The sequence below is a fragment of the Elgaria multicarinata genome, chromosome 1, assembly GCF_023053635.1.
Source record: "Elgaria multicarinata webbii isolate HBS135686 ecotype San Diego chromosome 1, rElgMul1.1.pri, whole genome shotgun sequence".
Taxonomy (NCBI): Eukaryota; Metazoa; Chordata; class Lepidosauria; order Squamata; family Anguidae; genus Elgaria; species Elgaria multicarinata.
The window spans coordinates 209,712,666-209,729,131 of record NC_086171.1 but is presented as its reverse complement, the minus strand read 5'-3'; the positions used below and the strand labels follow the sequence as shown (position 1 = coordinate 209,729,131).

Sequence of the window (16,466 nt, the reverse complement as noted above, 5' to 3'; positions counted from 1 at the left end):
CCATAAAGCTCCATGACTATGTTCTGTTAGGTTATCTAGAAAAGCAGTGTAAAAATAGAACACAGACATCATGGGTCAGTTAGTTGCGGGTCGCTGAACAGATTTTATTAGCGGAACAACAGCTGCTAACCTTGGGAGATGGGATGCATAAAAGGTGGTCTATCAGGCCAAGAGCAACATCGTTTCTGTTATTTTGAAATCAGAGAAGGGCAAAGGACATTTTTAAAAAAAATCAGAATGTATTGGCAATAGTTTAATGTAATGGATTTGCTACTAATTATTGTTCTCTACTTTGAGAAATAACTAAATTGCATATTTAATGTAAGTAATGAATCATGTTTTTGAAGACCGGGTTTTTTCCTCAGGCAAAAATATTGGCAGAATTTTAAGAAATGCCAATAAAAGTTTCACTAAGATGTTTCTCAGGAGGGTGCCACTCAACTCTGGTTAAACAACAAAACTATGGATGGACGAACCACGGAATGGCATGACTGACTGACAGCAAGATAACAAAATTTCACATTCCCTTAAGTATATGGAAGGGCTGCTGGGAAAACATTTAACTGACAGGACGTCCCTAGGTAGAACGATTCCTCAAAGCATATCTTGGCCTTTTGATGGTCAGAAGAGGGGTTTTTTTAAAAAAAGAATTCAGTATTAGCATGACTTTTTCCATTGTGGTCAGCACAAGATGCATTTTGACAACAATATATTAGGGAACCACACTGGTTTTGTTTTGAAAAAAAGATAGCCAGCTGCCATAATAGTTCCACCACTACCACCACCATTGCTCACGCCAGTCCGATTAAGGGTGGAGCTGTACACGAGGAGAAACATTGGGTCACTTCAGAAAATGGCAGCCCCAGGTCCAGTTATCTCCCCTTCATGTAGGGCAGCCTTCCTCAACCTGGGGCGCTCCAGATGTGTTGGACTGCATCTCCCAGAATGCCCCAGCCAGCTGTCTGGGGCATTCTGGGAGATGCAGTCCAACACATCTGGAGCGCCCCAGGTTGAGGAAGGCTAATGTAGGGTCATAAACGCATCCTGTATCTTGATGCCAACCCATATGGTTACAGAGAGCCCCATGTTTCTCCTATGGTTTTTCTTACTCTATACAGATTAATCTTTGGTGTTGCCAACTGTACCTTGTGCCTCACATGTGCTGGGCAACCACACCATGATTTTCCTAATATCCACAATACTTACCCTTTCCAAAATGGATGGATCATGTATATCGGGCTCATGGTCCTTACATTTGTTTGCATATTAATTAATTAATTAATTAATTAATGTAACAAATGTAAGGGCCATGTGCCCAATATACATGATCCACTACATTTCTTAGCCACCTTTCAGGGCAGAAGCCCTCTCAAGGTGGCTTACAACCACAAAACAGTATAAACATTAAAAGCAATAAAAGCAAAAACAGTAAAATATCAGTTTAAAACAATAAAAGCTAACAGTAAAAGCTAACAATAAAAACAAGGGCAGTATCAGAAAAACAGTATTCATTTATGCGAAGACGGTAGTAAAATAGAACATTTTAAGGCCTTCTTATAAGCTTGTAAGTAAGGATGGTGCATGGTGGACTGCTGGTGGGAGTTCGTTCCACAGGGGTGGGGCCACTGCTGAGAAGGCCCTCTCCTGTGTGGAGACCCACCTAATTTCTCTCACTGGTGGGCAGGTGACAAGGGCCTCTCTTTTTGATCTTAAAGTGTGGGGCAGGCTGATATGGGTGAAGGCAATCCTTCAAGTAGTTTGGTCCCAAACCATTTGACTCACACATTATTTGTGTAATAGACACTAATATTCCAAAGGCTGGTCCATGACAGGTAGTTGGATTTCCCGGTAGACCAAGTGTCTGAACTGGGCCTGAGCTCACATCCAAGCGTTAGCATGCAGCATCCCTGGAAAGCTACTGGGGCTCCTATAACCTGGCAGGGCCCACCATGCCAAGGCCTACTTGCCTCTCCCCTTTCCTTCTCACACACAGGATTAAGCTCTGGATGGTTGATGCCATTTTGTTTTTTCCAGCATGCCTCAGACATTGCTTTGGTAGGGTGACCATATGAAAAGGAAGACAGGGCTCCTGCATCTTTAACAGTTGCATAGAAAAGGGAATTTCAGCAGGTATCATTTGTATATATGGAGAACCTGGTGAAATTCTCTCTTCATCACAACAGTTAAAGCTGCAGGAGCTATACTAGAGTGACCAAATACAAAAGAGGGCAGGGCCCCTGCAGCTTTAACGGTTGTGATGAAGAGGAAATTTCACCAGGTTCTCCATATATACAAATGACACCTGCTGAAATTCCCTTTTCAATACAACTGTTAAAGATACAGGAGCTCTGTCCTCCTTTTCATATGGTCACCCTAGCTTTGGTCCAGGGCATGATGGGAAAAACAAAGTGGCAGTTCCCACAAAAAAAAATTAAAAAAAATTAAGAGAGTTTTTTGTGATGGCCACCAATTCCTTTTTCCAGCAATGGCCCAGACTGAGGTATAGTGGGGAAATCAAAAGAGTGATCGCCAGGAGGAGGATGCTCAAAGCTTTGCAGCTTCTTACAATTAAAACAAGAAAGAAAGAAAGCCCAACACTTTGGCATGTTATAAGGGAAGCCTCCCTGGTGATCCTTACGGAGGCCCACCTACATGGGCACTGGGCCAAGGTTCCCCTCAGATCTGTAGCCAGCTCTGGCTAGATTGATGGCATCATCACTCCCATCCCAAGAGAATAGCCAGTGTGTTGTTGGTAAGCTCTTTTCTTCTCCTCTCTCACGTCACAGGTCAAGGAGGACTGGAAGTACGTTGCAATGGTCATCGACCGAATTTTCCTCTGGATGTTCATCATCGTCTGCTTACTGGGAACTGTAGGGCTGTTCCTCCCACCTTGGCTGGCAGGAATGATCTAGGAACAAAACAACTCTGACAAGGAATCAGTTGCATCTCATTCAACAGATTTCAGTCCACCTGGAAGGGGAAAAACCTGAATGCTGGAGAGAGCCGCTAAGAATAATTGACCATAATGTCTGCGCATGAATTATTCCTGGAAGCTCCGGGGATGCCTTCCAAGGCTGCATCACCTGCCTAAGCCATTTTCATCTTCTATATCTCTTTGAGGGTGTGGGTGTGGGTGTGGGTGGGAGGGACGGGGCTGGTTAATTAAAGTTTATCCATAGCATGGCGGCAGTTGTCATATATACTAAGAACACAGCTGTGTTCCCTTAAAGTGAGTGCAGACGGAGGCACGGACATACAGACTCAGTCCCTGGCAAGTCAGCTGAGAAGTGAAGCACAGGCTTGGAATTGAGCGGTAGCCCTGCAGGACCAAGTTAAGGATGTCATTGGTGTGCATTTTGCTAGGGTGACCATATGGAAAGGAGGACAGGGCTCTTATATCTTTAACAGTTGTATAGTAAAGGGAATTTCCGTAGGTGTCATTTGTATGCCTGCAGCACCTGGTGAAATTCCCTCTTCATCACAACAGTTAAGGAGGCAGGAGCTATACTAGAGTGACCAGATACAACAGAGGGCAGGGCTCCTGTAGCTGCGGTGAAGAGGGCATTTCACCAGGTGCTGCATGCCTACAAATGACACCTGCTGAAATTCCCCCTTTTCTATGCAGCTGTTAAAGATACAGGAGCCCTGTCCTCTTTTCCATATGGTCACCCTACATTTTGCACAACAGGAGATGGGTAATGAAGGCTGAGATGCCAGGGTTTTGTGGCTGGAATATTTTGGTGGAAATGAAAGATTAAAAGCTCCTGATCCTCAGAGTTCTGCTTCATAAGGAAACTGAGCAAACTTCAGGAAGGACGTGCAGTGTGTCTGCCCATTTCTGGACTTTGCACATTGATCAGTCCATCTGTGAGCTGTCACATATGTTCAGAAGAATCACAGAGTACGGTTTCTGCTGGGCTGGATAATATCGGACCTCAGAAATGTTTAAACATTCCCTGTACATACAAAAACAAACACATCTAAAAGGAGGCGAAGTTAGATCACTTCTCCCTGATTCAGTCATTTTGAAGTTGCAGGGAGCTTTTTGCATCGCGGAAATAGTCAGGCACAAGATACTTCACTTGCAGGTGGAGTTTGAAATGAGGCAGGATAGAAAAAGCTGTGCTGGGTCACTCTTGAGGTCTTGTGTATCAGCAAAGTCTGGATATGAGAAGAGGAAGAGAAAGTGCATAGCAGAGGCAGCTGCCTGGCAAATGTACAGGCTTCCTATTCCTTGTATTGTCAGATGAAGTTCTACAGCTTCGCAGGGCACTTTCCTCTGCCATGCTGATAATAAAAGAGACTTGCTTCCCTACACAGGGTTGCCTGCTCTGTTGGATTGCAGCTACCCTAATTAGAAGCAGTGACCCTGTTCAGACGACGCGCTAAGCCATGGAGTGTCATCCCATGAGGGCAGGGGGAATCGCGTTTCCTTACCAGCGCTTCTCTGTCCCTGCTTTTGTCCTTCATTACTTCCTCTTTCTTCCTGGATTGGAAAGAGGAAATAAACAAAGACCATGTGGCCTATTCAGAGGGCGTTTTTATCGCACTGCTTTTCCGGCACACAGCAGGAGATTGCAGCACATTCCCTTTTAAACAAAAAGTCAGATTAAAGGGGAGTCTATTTTGCGATGGAATACATCCGTAAGAGGGCAGTAGCGAGCGTGCAATAAAACACTCGTGTGTGATGCTCACAGTAGCTAAGCCTTTTGAGCTAAATATTATGGCTTAGTATGTTGTATGAACCTTGACTAAGGCCACAGCTAGACCTAAGGTTTATCCTGGGATCATCCAGGGTTCGCCCCTGCCTGAGCACTGGATCCCCTGTGTGTCACTTAGGGCGTTACTAGACGAGGCTCTAGCGCGCGTTACCTTCCGCAGCCACGTCGAGGCTTCCAGATGACGTTCACGAGGATCCGCCGTTATCCCGCGGTGAAGCCTCTTTCTCCCGACTTTAAAAAAGTGAGTTGTAGTGCGCCTTTTCCTGCTGTCCCGCGGTAATTCGGAGTACGTGTGGGAGGATGTGAGGTCACTGCGGTCGGCACTGGTCAGGAAAAGGCGTGCTAAGGGGGAGTGGTCAGCGGCTTCGGTCAAGCCGCCTCCGCCATTTGCGCGCAGTCCGCCAGCTGGGGCAGCGCGGCGGAGCGGCTTTTTTTTTTTATTTCCCCAGTGACAGTTTGCGCAGGAACGGAGGACCGGAAAAGTGGCTGGTGACTCCTTGCGGTGGGCAGCTACCGTGGCCGCATAATGGCGGTGCTGTACGCTGCCTGTTAGTGTGGGTACCAGGCTGGCAGAGGGCAGAGCTGTTTGTGGGCTGCTGCCATGGCTACGGCCAGATGTGGGTTGGCTCCTTGGGATGGGGCACAGGGCACAGAGGCGGTCATCGCCGCCGACACCTCAGAGGCATGATGGGAGATGTAGGCACAGAGTGGCCATGCAGACGATTGACCTCGGGTCATATGACACCCGCCACGACCCCCATCAGGAAGTGAGCGCATCAATGTTGACCCTCAACAGCACCAGCAGCACTTCAGCTGGCACTGGCACTGCCGCCGCTGCCGCCGCCAGGGCCGGCGGCGGCATCGCTGACGGCTGCGCAAGTTTGCGGTCTTTCGGACGTGCGCAAACCGTGCAGCGAGCGAAAAAAAAAGCCGCGGCAATCAGGCCGGTGTGGCTGCGCAACCGTGCTCGCGGCGGCAGCAGCACAACCGGCGCAAACTTCCGCCATAAATCGAAGGCAGGTGTGGATCATGAGGCGTCACGGCTGAACGGGAAAAGCCGCTTTCACCGCTCCTCAACGACGGAACACCCGGTAGGTCTAGCAACGCCCTTAGATGAACAGGTTTGACCCCTGGACGATCCAGGGATAAACCTTAGGTCTAGCTACGGCCTTAGTGTGCCATGTGACCCACTCCTAACCATGCTGGCTACATAACCATGGTTTTGACATGCTCACTAACCGTTTGCTGCAAAAGAGTCAGCGGCCTAACCATGACTTAGTGTGTGGCCTGAACAGGCCCAGTGTCCCATCATTGTGTTTACAAAAAAGAAGAAGAAAAGCCTTTGTAGAGAAAGACTTGGAGGATCCAAAATGGTCTTGACAATACGTTTTACTGGACTGAGAACACTGGAACAATAGTAAACTTTGAAAGTCATGCAAAGTGTAGGAGCAAACTTTGGAAGCTTCTGGAAGTAGGAAGCCGCTATATATTACTTCCAGTATTAGAGCAGTATGCCTCTGAATTCCAGTTGCTGGGGAACATGAGCCAGGGGGGTGCTACTGTGCTTGTGTCCTGCTTGTGGGCTTCCCATGGGCACCTGGAGGGAATCTACACGCCGTACTGAAGGCGCACACAAGCTCCTTCAGTGTGACCTGAAACCGCGTGTGCAGATCCTGCCTGGAAGAGGCGCAGGAAGAGGCAGAGAAAGAATTGGCTGGGGAATCCAGCCGCGTCCTTGCCGCCGCCACCCACCACCACCTCCCCGCCGGCCTCCTGCTGCCGGCGAAAGAGCCTCTGCTGACCCCGGCTACTCACGGTGAGGAGGGAAGAAGCCGGGATGGGTGCCGGCAGCAGGAGGCCGGCGGGGAGGTGGTGGGCAGCAGCGGCGGCAAGGACGCGGCCGGATTCCCCAGCAGCCTCCTTCTCCGCCTCTTCCTGCACCTCTTCCAGGCAGGATCTGCACACGCGGTTTCGGGTCACACTGAATGAGCTTGTGTGCGCCTTCAGTACGGCGTGTAGATTCCCTCCTGGTTGGCTACTGTGGGAATAGAATGCTGGACTAGATAACCCTTCGGTCTGATCCAGTATATCTTTTCACACATTCTTAATTGCACAGATTTCTTTCCTTTCATTCATGAAGGAATAGCCAACAACAAAACTCCCTCGATAAACACGATGGATCTAACAAAAGGCATCTTGTGCAACATTTTGCATCTATTCTATTACACCCTCCTCCATAAATCCGTTTTCAAGGCATCAGGCTTAATTTGCATAATATATTCCAGTTGCAGAATTCACATTTTTGATTTCCAGTGCAGCTGAAATGCAGGCTGATACTGATGGGGAGTTTGATCTGTTGGAGTCCATATAGCTAGGAAGATGCAGCTTCAAGTCTTGGGTCAAGCCATACTTGATTAGCAGATCTGGGGGGGAAGTGGCACACGAGAATGGTTTCATTGATGGGGGGAAAAGGGTTGAAGTGTGGATGGTTTGATCCTCTTTGGTAGAGCGGCCCTATGGGTCTTACACTTCTAATCCAAGCTGAGCCAGGTTCATGACAGTTCAATCTTTTCCTCTAGGATGTGAACTCAGGTTTAGTCCTAAACTGTTTCAAATTATGTGAGGAGGATGGAAAGGAGATTCTTTGGAAGGGAGGGAGATTGAAACATGAGGAAGTCTCCCCCGCACATGTATTTCCCGTGACTCTGGGCCAAACCTTTCTCGATTCCGAGAAGCAATTGTTGAAGCTTCATGAACAAACTTGAAATAAAGGATTTCTGAGTAATTGTGGTCTTGTATCATTCTTTTCTTATCTTTCTTGGATATGAAGTCCCAGGAAGACTTGTGTGAGAGGCAGGTGTTTCAAGCAGGAGGGTTTCAGAGGAAAAGAGAAAGACCGAAGGGAGGAGGCGTGTTTACCATGGATGGGATCAGGGGTCTTATGCAAGGGGTGCGAGCCTCTTTGAGCCCGAGGAATGAATTTCATTTCAGAGAAGTTCTTTGCGGCCTCAATCCATTGGTGGGTGGGGGCCAAAGGCAAAAGCAACAGGTCCAAAAATATCAGCATATTAGCTCTTACTGGCTGTATGTCTTAAATCGCTTGATTTTATGGGAGCCTGATTGATCTGGTTCCCGCCTAAACCCAAGTTTGAGGTTTATGAAAATGATATAGATCACAAATGGATCAGTTTAACAGTTTATTGAATTCACAAACGATATATGAAGGTAGAAAGAATAAACGAAGTGTGGATCTACACTTCTGCTTATAACGTTATTTTGAGCCTTTGTAACATTGTAACTTGTATCTCTACCTTGTATACCGTTGCTCAGTAGCGTTACTTACCTTTTCTTGTAGCATTGTTGCGGAGCACACTGTTCGTTGCCCGGTCGTCTGTGTTGTTTCTTCTTCTCATTTCTGTGATCCTTGCAATTCCCAGGCTGTCCTTTCTCTGCACCTCCCACTTCCTTGTTTTTGTATTTTCCGCGCCTCTCTAGGTAACATTCCTTTATGCGCATGCTCTTAATTTCAAATCTTTGTGGCGGGAGTTCTTCAGAGAGAGTGCTTTGTGGATTGTTGGAGTTGTCTGTCTCTTGAGGAAAGTCTTAAATCTTTCTCATTTTTAAAATATTATTTCCGTGGCATTACATGCAACCTACCTCGGGTAAAAACTTTTTTAAAAAACTTTTTTTTATTAAAGGATGCGCATATGCGAATTTCTAATTTAATTTATTTTTTTAAAAAAATTAAATTAAAGATGCGCATATGCGCATCCTTTAATATATATATATATATTTTAAAAAAGTTTTTACCCGAGGTAGGTTGCATGTAATGCCACGGAAATAATGTTTTAAAAATGAGAAAGATTTAACACATTCCATTCGCCAGTTCTAACAACGGTTACTGAAGGCGCGTAGAGGAAGTTACATCAGACAGGAAGCCCGGTGAGGGATCATGTGACATTAGTTTCGCAATGCGACACAGAAGACATCGTAACAATGGAGCACATTGAAAGAAGTCTAACGACGCAGAAGTGTTACAACGAAAGGTAAAACGGTACAAAACCTTTCTGTATAACGTTATAAGGAACACATCACGTGATCACTGACATCATCCAGAGCTATCTATAACGTTACAGCTACAGTAATGTAGATTCGGCCAACGAAAGCTCAATTTCCTTTAGGGTACAAAGCAGCCGTCCACCTGGTTGCATGCCGGGGTCCCACACAACATATGGAACACCTCTCCTAGGGGCTGAAGCAGCTTCTCCAGGCCGGTTCACGACTCCTCCTGAAGCAAGATCAGCTAAATCCCTTTGTTCCCAAGTCTACACAGATCGTTGAGACATTGATGAGCTGTTTTCTTTAGAAAGCCAAACTTCCCCAAGCAAAGGGAAGAAGGCTCGTAGGTTAAGGGATGAGGTGATGCACAGCACCCTTTTCACTGAGAGGAGACGCAAAAGATATGGAGCTACCGTTGCCTGGTGCTAATTGGCGAGGAGAGGGAAAGGTCAGAAAGCTTGGCTACTGAAGAGGCCTACTTCGGCTACCTGAAGCCTTCTAAAAACTGCTCCCATTTGACAACACTGGTTTCTAAGGGTGTGCACGGACCCCCCGCTCCGCCCTGCGGGCCGATCTGAAAATTTCGGATTGGCCCGCTCCGCCCATACTCCACTCCTCTTCTCCGCAGAGCTCTGGCTCCGAATCTGAGCTCCGTAGTGGAGGGGAGTGGCGCCAGGTAAGGCCGGGAGAGGAGGGCAGGGGGGGGTTACTGGGCCCTGCCGCCGTCGCCACCCGTGCGGCGACGGCGGCAGAGCCCAGTAAGGGACCAAAGGGGAGGGGGGCCTTACCTGCCTCCGTCCGCGGTCCGTCGGCTTCTTCAATTGAGTCCGCAGTTCAACCAGGAAGTCTGGGCCGCAACTTCCTGGTTGAACCGCGGGCTCAATTGAAGAAGCCGACGGACTGCGGATGGACGCAGGTAAGGGAGAGGAGGGGGGGTTACCGGGCCCTGCCGGTGTCGCCGCATGGGTGACAGCGACAGCAGCAGGGCCCAGTAAACCCCACTTACCTTTCCGGCGGAGCTCCGGATTGAGGCGAAGGATCCGCCTTCACCTCGATCCTCTTCGCCGTGCTCCGCCGGCCCCCCAATCCTCTTCGCCTCTGCCTTAAGGGGAGGCGAAGCACCCCGCTCCGCTTCTAATTCGCCGGTCCGATTAGAAGCGGAGCACATCCCTACTGGTTTCCATCCATGCATAATATAATACTGATGTATACACTGGACAGACCTGTGAGAACTCACTAAGCCTCCTCGCCATTTCTTCTGGTCAAAACCACTACGCAGTAAGTGTAGGAGAGGCATTTCAACATATTAGAATGTGGGGGGGGGTGGAAACTGCATAAAAATTGGGAACCACCAAACGACCAAGGGTTGGGCCCATGGGGAGGGCTTTGTGGCCGTCTGATGGACCCTGAAGATCCAGATTGGGATCTAGACCTGAGCTTCCGCACCCCTGGCTTATTCATTCTATATACTTATCATCTTTGGTAGAAAGCATCTGCCTTGTAAACCCTTTTATGAATTATTTCAGGAGAAATTACTTATAAACCTGAAGGTCACCATTTGCCCTACATATTTAATATCTGTGGTGGGGGGAATGTGTTAGAGTTTCTAGAGTTTATCATTTTTCATAAAAGGTCATCATTTCGTTCTGGAAAAAACTGTTCAGCGTTTTGATTCCTTTCCAACTCTCTTGGTTGTTTCAGACCCCAATTTGGCCAGAGGGAAACACCACCTCTCTCTTATTGCATTGTATGCTGGCTAACAGCCAAGGCACAATCAACATGTTTTGCGTGGGGGAATAAATTTAAGTTGCGTTCTGGACTCTGGGCCTCTTCCACCACTTCGATCTGATGTTCCTGTGCTCCATTTGCCCATCTTGACCATCCAGTACAGGCAGGGTTTGGGGGCTGTCAGGGTCATAGCTTCCAAATCACGTGAGGTACTGGTTCCTCTCTATTCGGCCCTGGTTAGGCCTCATCTAGAGTATTGCGTCCAGTTCTGGGCTCCACAATTCAAGAAGGACGCAGACAAGCTGGAGCGTGTTCAGAGGAGGGCAACCAGGATGATCAGGGGTCTGGAAACAAAACCCTATGAAGAGAGACTGAAAGAACTGGGCATGTTTAGCCTGGAGAAGAGAAGATTGAGGGGAGACATGATAGCACTCTTCAAATACTTAAAAGGTGGTCACACAGAGGAGGGCCGGGATCTCTTCTCGAACCTCCCAGAGTGCAGGACATGGAATAACGGGCTCAAGTTACAGGAAGTCAGATTCCAGCTGGACATCAGGAAAAACTTCCTGACTGTTAGAGCAGTGCGACAATGGAATCAGTTACCTTGGGAGGTTGTGGGCTCTCCCACACTAGAGGCCTTCAAGAGGCAGCTGGACAAGCATCTGTTGGGGATGCTTTAGGGTGGATTCCTGCATTGAGCAGGGGGTTGGACTCGATGGCCTTGAAAGCCCCTTCCAACTCTGCTACTCTATGATTCAAGGGGTGGCAGTCTTGAGGAAGACCTCATCCCTACACCAGGGCAGGGCTGCTGTACCAAAGGGTGGTGTGTGTGTGCATGCGCGTGCGTCTGTGTGTATCAAACCAGGGCCTCCAGCAGCTGCTTTGGGCACCTCCATTCTTCCTCCACCAGCCCTAGCATCTTTCATCAAACGGATGGGTGCATTGGCTTCTATAGATCAAGGGCACCTTATAGCTCGACGTTGTAGCCTGAATATGGTGAACAGCCCTTACAGGCTAAGGGACACACAACCAAGTCACATTAGGTGCCAGATTCCCTCGTCTTGATTCCTCTGGAACCTGGCCACTAGCTGTCTTCTGCATCTGGCCCCCAATCCTCCTCTACTTTATTTATTTATTTATTTATTTATTTATTACATTTTTATACCGCCCAATAGCCAAAGCTCTCTGGGCGGTTCACAAAAATTAAAACCACAATAAAACAACCAACAGGTTAAAAGCACAAATACAAAATACAGTATAAAAAGCACAACCAGGATAAAACCACGCAGCAAAATTTATAGAAGATTAAAATACAGAGTTAAAACAGTAAAATTTAAATTTAAGTTAAAATGAAGTGTTAAAATACTGAGAGAATAAAAAGGTCTTCAGCTGGTGATGAAAGGAGTACAGTGTAGGCGCCAGGCGGACCTCTCTGGGGAGCTCGTTCCATAGCTGGGGTGCCACAGCGGAGAAAGCCCTCCTCCTAGTAGCCACCTGCCTCACTTCCTTTGGCAGGGGCTCATGGAGAAGGGCCCCTGTAGATGATCTTAAGTTCCGGGCAGGTACATATGGGAGGAGGCATTCATTCAAATAGCCTGGCCCCAAGCCTTTTAGGGCTTTAAATGTCAATACCAGCACTTTGAATCGGGCCCAGACCTGGACCGGCAGCCAATGAAGCTGGAAAAGGACTGGCATGATGTGGTCTCATCGGCCAGTCCCTGTTAGTAAACGGGCTGCCCTGTTTTGTACCAGCTGAAGCTTCCGGACCGTTTTCAAAGGCAGCCCCACGTATAACGCATTGCAGTAATCCAAACGAGAGGTTATCAGAGCATGGATAACTGTAGCTAGGCTATCTCTGTCCAGATAAGGGCGTAGTTGGTATATCAGCTAAGCTGATAAAAGGTGCTTTAGGGAAGGGAGAACCAGTGACTTCCAAGCTTGCCTAAATTATCCAAACATCGCTTTGACACCTGTTTTGCCTTGCTCCTGTTTTCATTTATCACCATTTCCAAAGTAGCAATGGGGTTGGGCCTTTGGTGATGCCCCTAATGTCACACAGCTCCCTCTGGTCTCACCTCTTCCATTCGCAGGGCCATGGGTGAGCCTTTGCATGTGGGACAGGGATACAGCTGGGTAATTTTAGACCATGGACTTAAATGCCCTGATGAGAGGCTGCCAGGCCTGAAGGTCCAGCCATAGTTGCACAACTGTGGGTGGAGACTTCCCCAGAGCCTGGAGCTCTTGCTCCCACACAAAGAGGTCTCCACATGAAGGCTTCCATGCTTCAAATGTCCATGTGAAAGTGTGGACCCTGGGGCAGAGACCATTGCTGTTTCATTGTGTTGTCCTCTTTTATTGATTCTTTGGCTATTTCTACACTTGCTCTTTCACTCCAGGATCGTCCCTGGATCATTCCTGTGCATCCAAATGCCTCACAATGGATCCCAGGAGATGGCAGGGACGATCCCTCCATTTTCCTGGGATAGCCCTTAGGTGTTGAAAGGGCCTTTGTGAGACGCCCTGGTAATTATTGATTATATTGAATTAGTAAATAAATATCCATAGGTCTGAGGCAGGGTAATCCCCCTCCCCTAGTCTGATGTAGCAGACAGGGTGCTGTACACCTATCCCCTACCTGATAAATTGGTGATCATGCTGACCAGCTGTTTTGGGGGGGCGAGGTAGATCTATTTCCCCTGATCCCCTTCTCTGCTGAGCTGTCGGTTGGCGCACTTGCCAACGTCCCAACAGAGCTGTGTGTGATTGATCGTGCTTCCCTGTGAGTGTAAAAACTGTGTATGGGGTGGGCATTGTCAAGCAATTGGAGGAAAGGAAAGGAACCTCTCGTGCAAGCACTGAGTCATTACTGACTCTTGGAGGGACGCCAGCTTTTGCTGACGTTTTCTTGGCAGGCCTTATAGCGGGGTGGTTCGCCGTTGCCTTCCCCGGCCGTTATTACCTTTCCCCCAGCTAACTGGGTACATATTTTACCGACCTTGGGAGGATGGAAGACTGAGTCGACCCGAGCCGGCTGCCTGAAACCAGCTTCCGCTGGGATCAAACTCAGGCCATGGGGAGAGTTTCAGCTGCAGAAACTGCTGCTTTACCGCCCTGCACCACACGAGGCTCTTGTCAAGAAATTACCAGGCCATAATAGACGTCTGACCAGATGCCTTCGACTTGTTGGGTTATGCATTGTTCAAATCTGCCCTAGCATTAAAAAGTCGGTCAAAACCCTTCTCTGGACGAGATCACCATTTTTGCTTTGCCCTCTTTATATTCTGCCTTCCCACCCATGTAACCATCTGCAACCTTTTGTTTTAAGCTGTGTTTTTAGCTTTGACAGACATCTCTGTACGGCTCGACGTCTCCGACCTACGCCCAATTCTTCTTCCATTAGCTGATATGACGGAGTTATTAGTGACTAATTAAAACACAACCTTTGACCTAGGCATCGCTTTGGAGTGAAAAACGCACATTCCAGAGCTGCCACTGAATGCATTTGGGAAAAGATAATGAAGTCCCAAGTTTTAAATCTACTGGGGAGAAATGTGATTACAAGCTCTTAATGGCGTGCTCCAGGTTTCCGCATAAAACCTCTTGCTTGTAGGTCAAGAAACAGAGCATGAATAATCACTGCTCAAGAAAGGCTGCCTCTGCTTTGCAAACCTGATAGCTGAGGAATGCTTTTCTTTCTGAATTGAAATAGGAAGCAAATGCCACTACCCTCCCCCCACCCCCCACTGAAAAGATTAAGAGGTTGGGGTCCCTTTTACAGCCCGAGGGCCGCATTCCTTCTTAGGTAGGACCAAAGCCACGTGTACACCCGGTGGAGGCTGGTGGCTCCAATGACAGTGGGGCTGTGAAGTTGCCAAGTGTTTCAGGCAGAACCAGCCAGAACACTAAGGTGCTGAGGAATGAGCACCCTAAAGAAGCTCGCCTCGCACCTACACTCTACTCTTTTAGACCTTTTTACTTTCTCAGCATTTGAACAGTCCAGCAACTTAATTTTAACTTTGCTGTTTTAACTTTGTATTTTAAATCCATATGTATTTCTGCATTGCTGCTTGATTTTATCCTGGCTCTGTTTTGATATTGTATTTTATACTATGCTTTTATACTGCTTGTTTTATGTTGTTGTTGTTGTTGTTGAACTAAATCACACCAGCCTCTGCGTCTCCGCCCTGCTCCGGCGTGCACCCAGGAGGGCTGGGACAGGCTCCACAGAGCTCGCTTAGGGGCTGCCGAGGGAGGCCCTGCTCCTCGTCTTCCTGCTCTGGCGTGTACCCCAGGAGTGCTGGGCCTGCTATGGGCTCCGCGGTGTTCGCTTGGGGGCTGCCAAGGGAGGTGGCTCTGCTCCTTATCATACTTCTGCACCCCCAGTGGCCGCTAAGAGTTCCAGAAGAATCACACTTTCTGAGGGGCAAAATACATTGTCAAGGGGGTGGTGGTGTAGAACCGCAATCACAGCAGGACATAGTTAACATCATCCGAGTCCTTTGCACTGATAGCAGACTAAAAGGTGAACGTCATGGGAGTATTTTGCATGAAATTCGCCATGAAAGCACACTATCAGCCTGGTGTGATGGAGGTCCAATTTGGATGGCTTTAAAAGGGGATTGGATAAATTCCTGGAGACGAAGGCTGTCAATGGCTACTAGCCTTGATGGCTGTGTGCTTCCTCCAGTATTTGAGGCAGTAAGCCTGTGTGCACCACTTGCGAGGGAAGGCCATTGTTGCTCCTGTATCCTGCTTGTGGGTTTCAAGTCAACAGCTGTTTGGTCATGGGTGGGAGGGTTCTGTTGCACCCGTGTCCTGCTTGTGGCTTCCTGGTTGACAGCTGGTTGGCCACTGTGTGAATAGTGTGTTGGATTAGATGGACGCTTGGTCTGATCCAGCAGTGCTCTTATGTTCTCCTCAGGATTCTGGCCAGTCCAGTCCATTCCCCCTTCCATCCAATTTTCATCAACAATCATTATTCCATACCTACTGCGCCTTGGACTTTTGCAAGCATTGGGGTTTCCCAGCCCGGCTGATACAATTCTCTTGTACGTGGACACTGCTTTTTATACAATATAAGGAGCCACATTCAGAAAAAGAGTTCACTATTAGTATTTAGGATATTATTAGCAGTTTCTGCAGCTGAAACTCTCCCCACGGCCTGAGTTCGATCCCAGTGGAAGCTGGTTTCACAGGCAGCTGGCTTGGGTCGACTCAGCCTTCCATCCTCCCAGGGTCAGTAAAATGAGTACCCAGTTAGCTGGGGGAAGGTAATAACGGCCAGGGAAGGCAACGGCAAACCACCCCGCTATAAGGCCTGCTAAGAAAATGTCAGCGAAAGCTGGCGTCCCTCCAAGACGCCAGTCCCTCGTGCAAGCACTAATGACTCAGTGCTTGCACGAGAGGTTCCTTTCGCAGGCACAGCAGCTTTTTTGGTCCTGAGAGCTGCATTTGAATCTGGAACTACAGCTAGGCCAGTGTTATTATGCCCATATTACATATGAGCAAACTGAGGCTGTGAGATATTGGCTTGCTTAATGAGTTCATCATCGACTACCAAGGACTTTCTCTTCCCTTGACCACTAGAGTTTTGTCCCTTGCTTGTCTTGGGTAACTCAGGCCATTTGCTGCTGCTGCAGCCATGAAAACAATCACTCCATCCAACACAAATCAGGATCACAACAGTTTGTAAGCAACGAGAAAGGGAATTTGGCAGGGCTATCTTAGGATTCCACTGGGATTTATAAACTTCTTCTTCTTCTAAAATGAGCCAGTTCAAAATAACCAAGGGAACCTGCAAATATTAGCTCTGCGTCGCGCAGGAGGCCGAGACGACAAAGTGTGCCATTGCTGAGCTAGCATTTCCTGCCAGCAGAAGCCACTGATGAATATGGATGAGCTCAGCTCGTGGTCTCAACCCAAAGATACATTTACAGGAGGAAAAAAGAAGGTCCCTTC

General features: G+C 48.1%; 1 protein-coding gene across 1 annotated transcript in view; it reads left to right on the top strand.

Moving 5' to 3' along the window:
• CHRNA4 (cholinergic receptor nicotinic alpha 4 subunit) overlaps positions 1-3,088 on the top strand; it is a 70,776-nt gene extending 67,688 nt beyond the window's left edge. Inside the window, exon 5 of the mRNA XM_063147092.1 lies at positions 2,787-3,088. Within this exon, the coding sequence (XP_063003162.1) occupies positions 2,787-2,912 (126 nt within the window). The 3' untranslated portion in view covers positions 2,913-3,088. The remainder of the gene's footprint in view (positions 1-2,786) is intronic.
• The last annotated feature ends 13,378 nt before the right edge of the window (positions 3,089-16,466 follow it).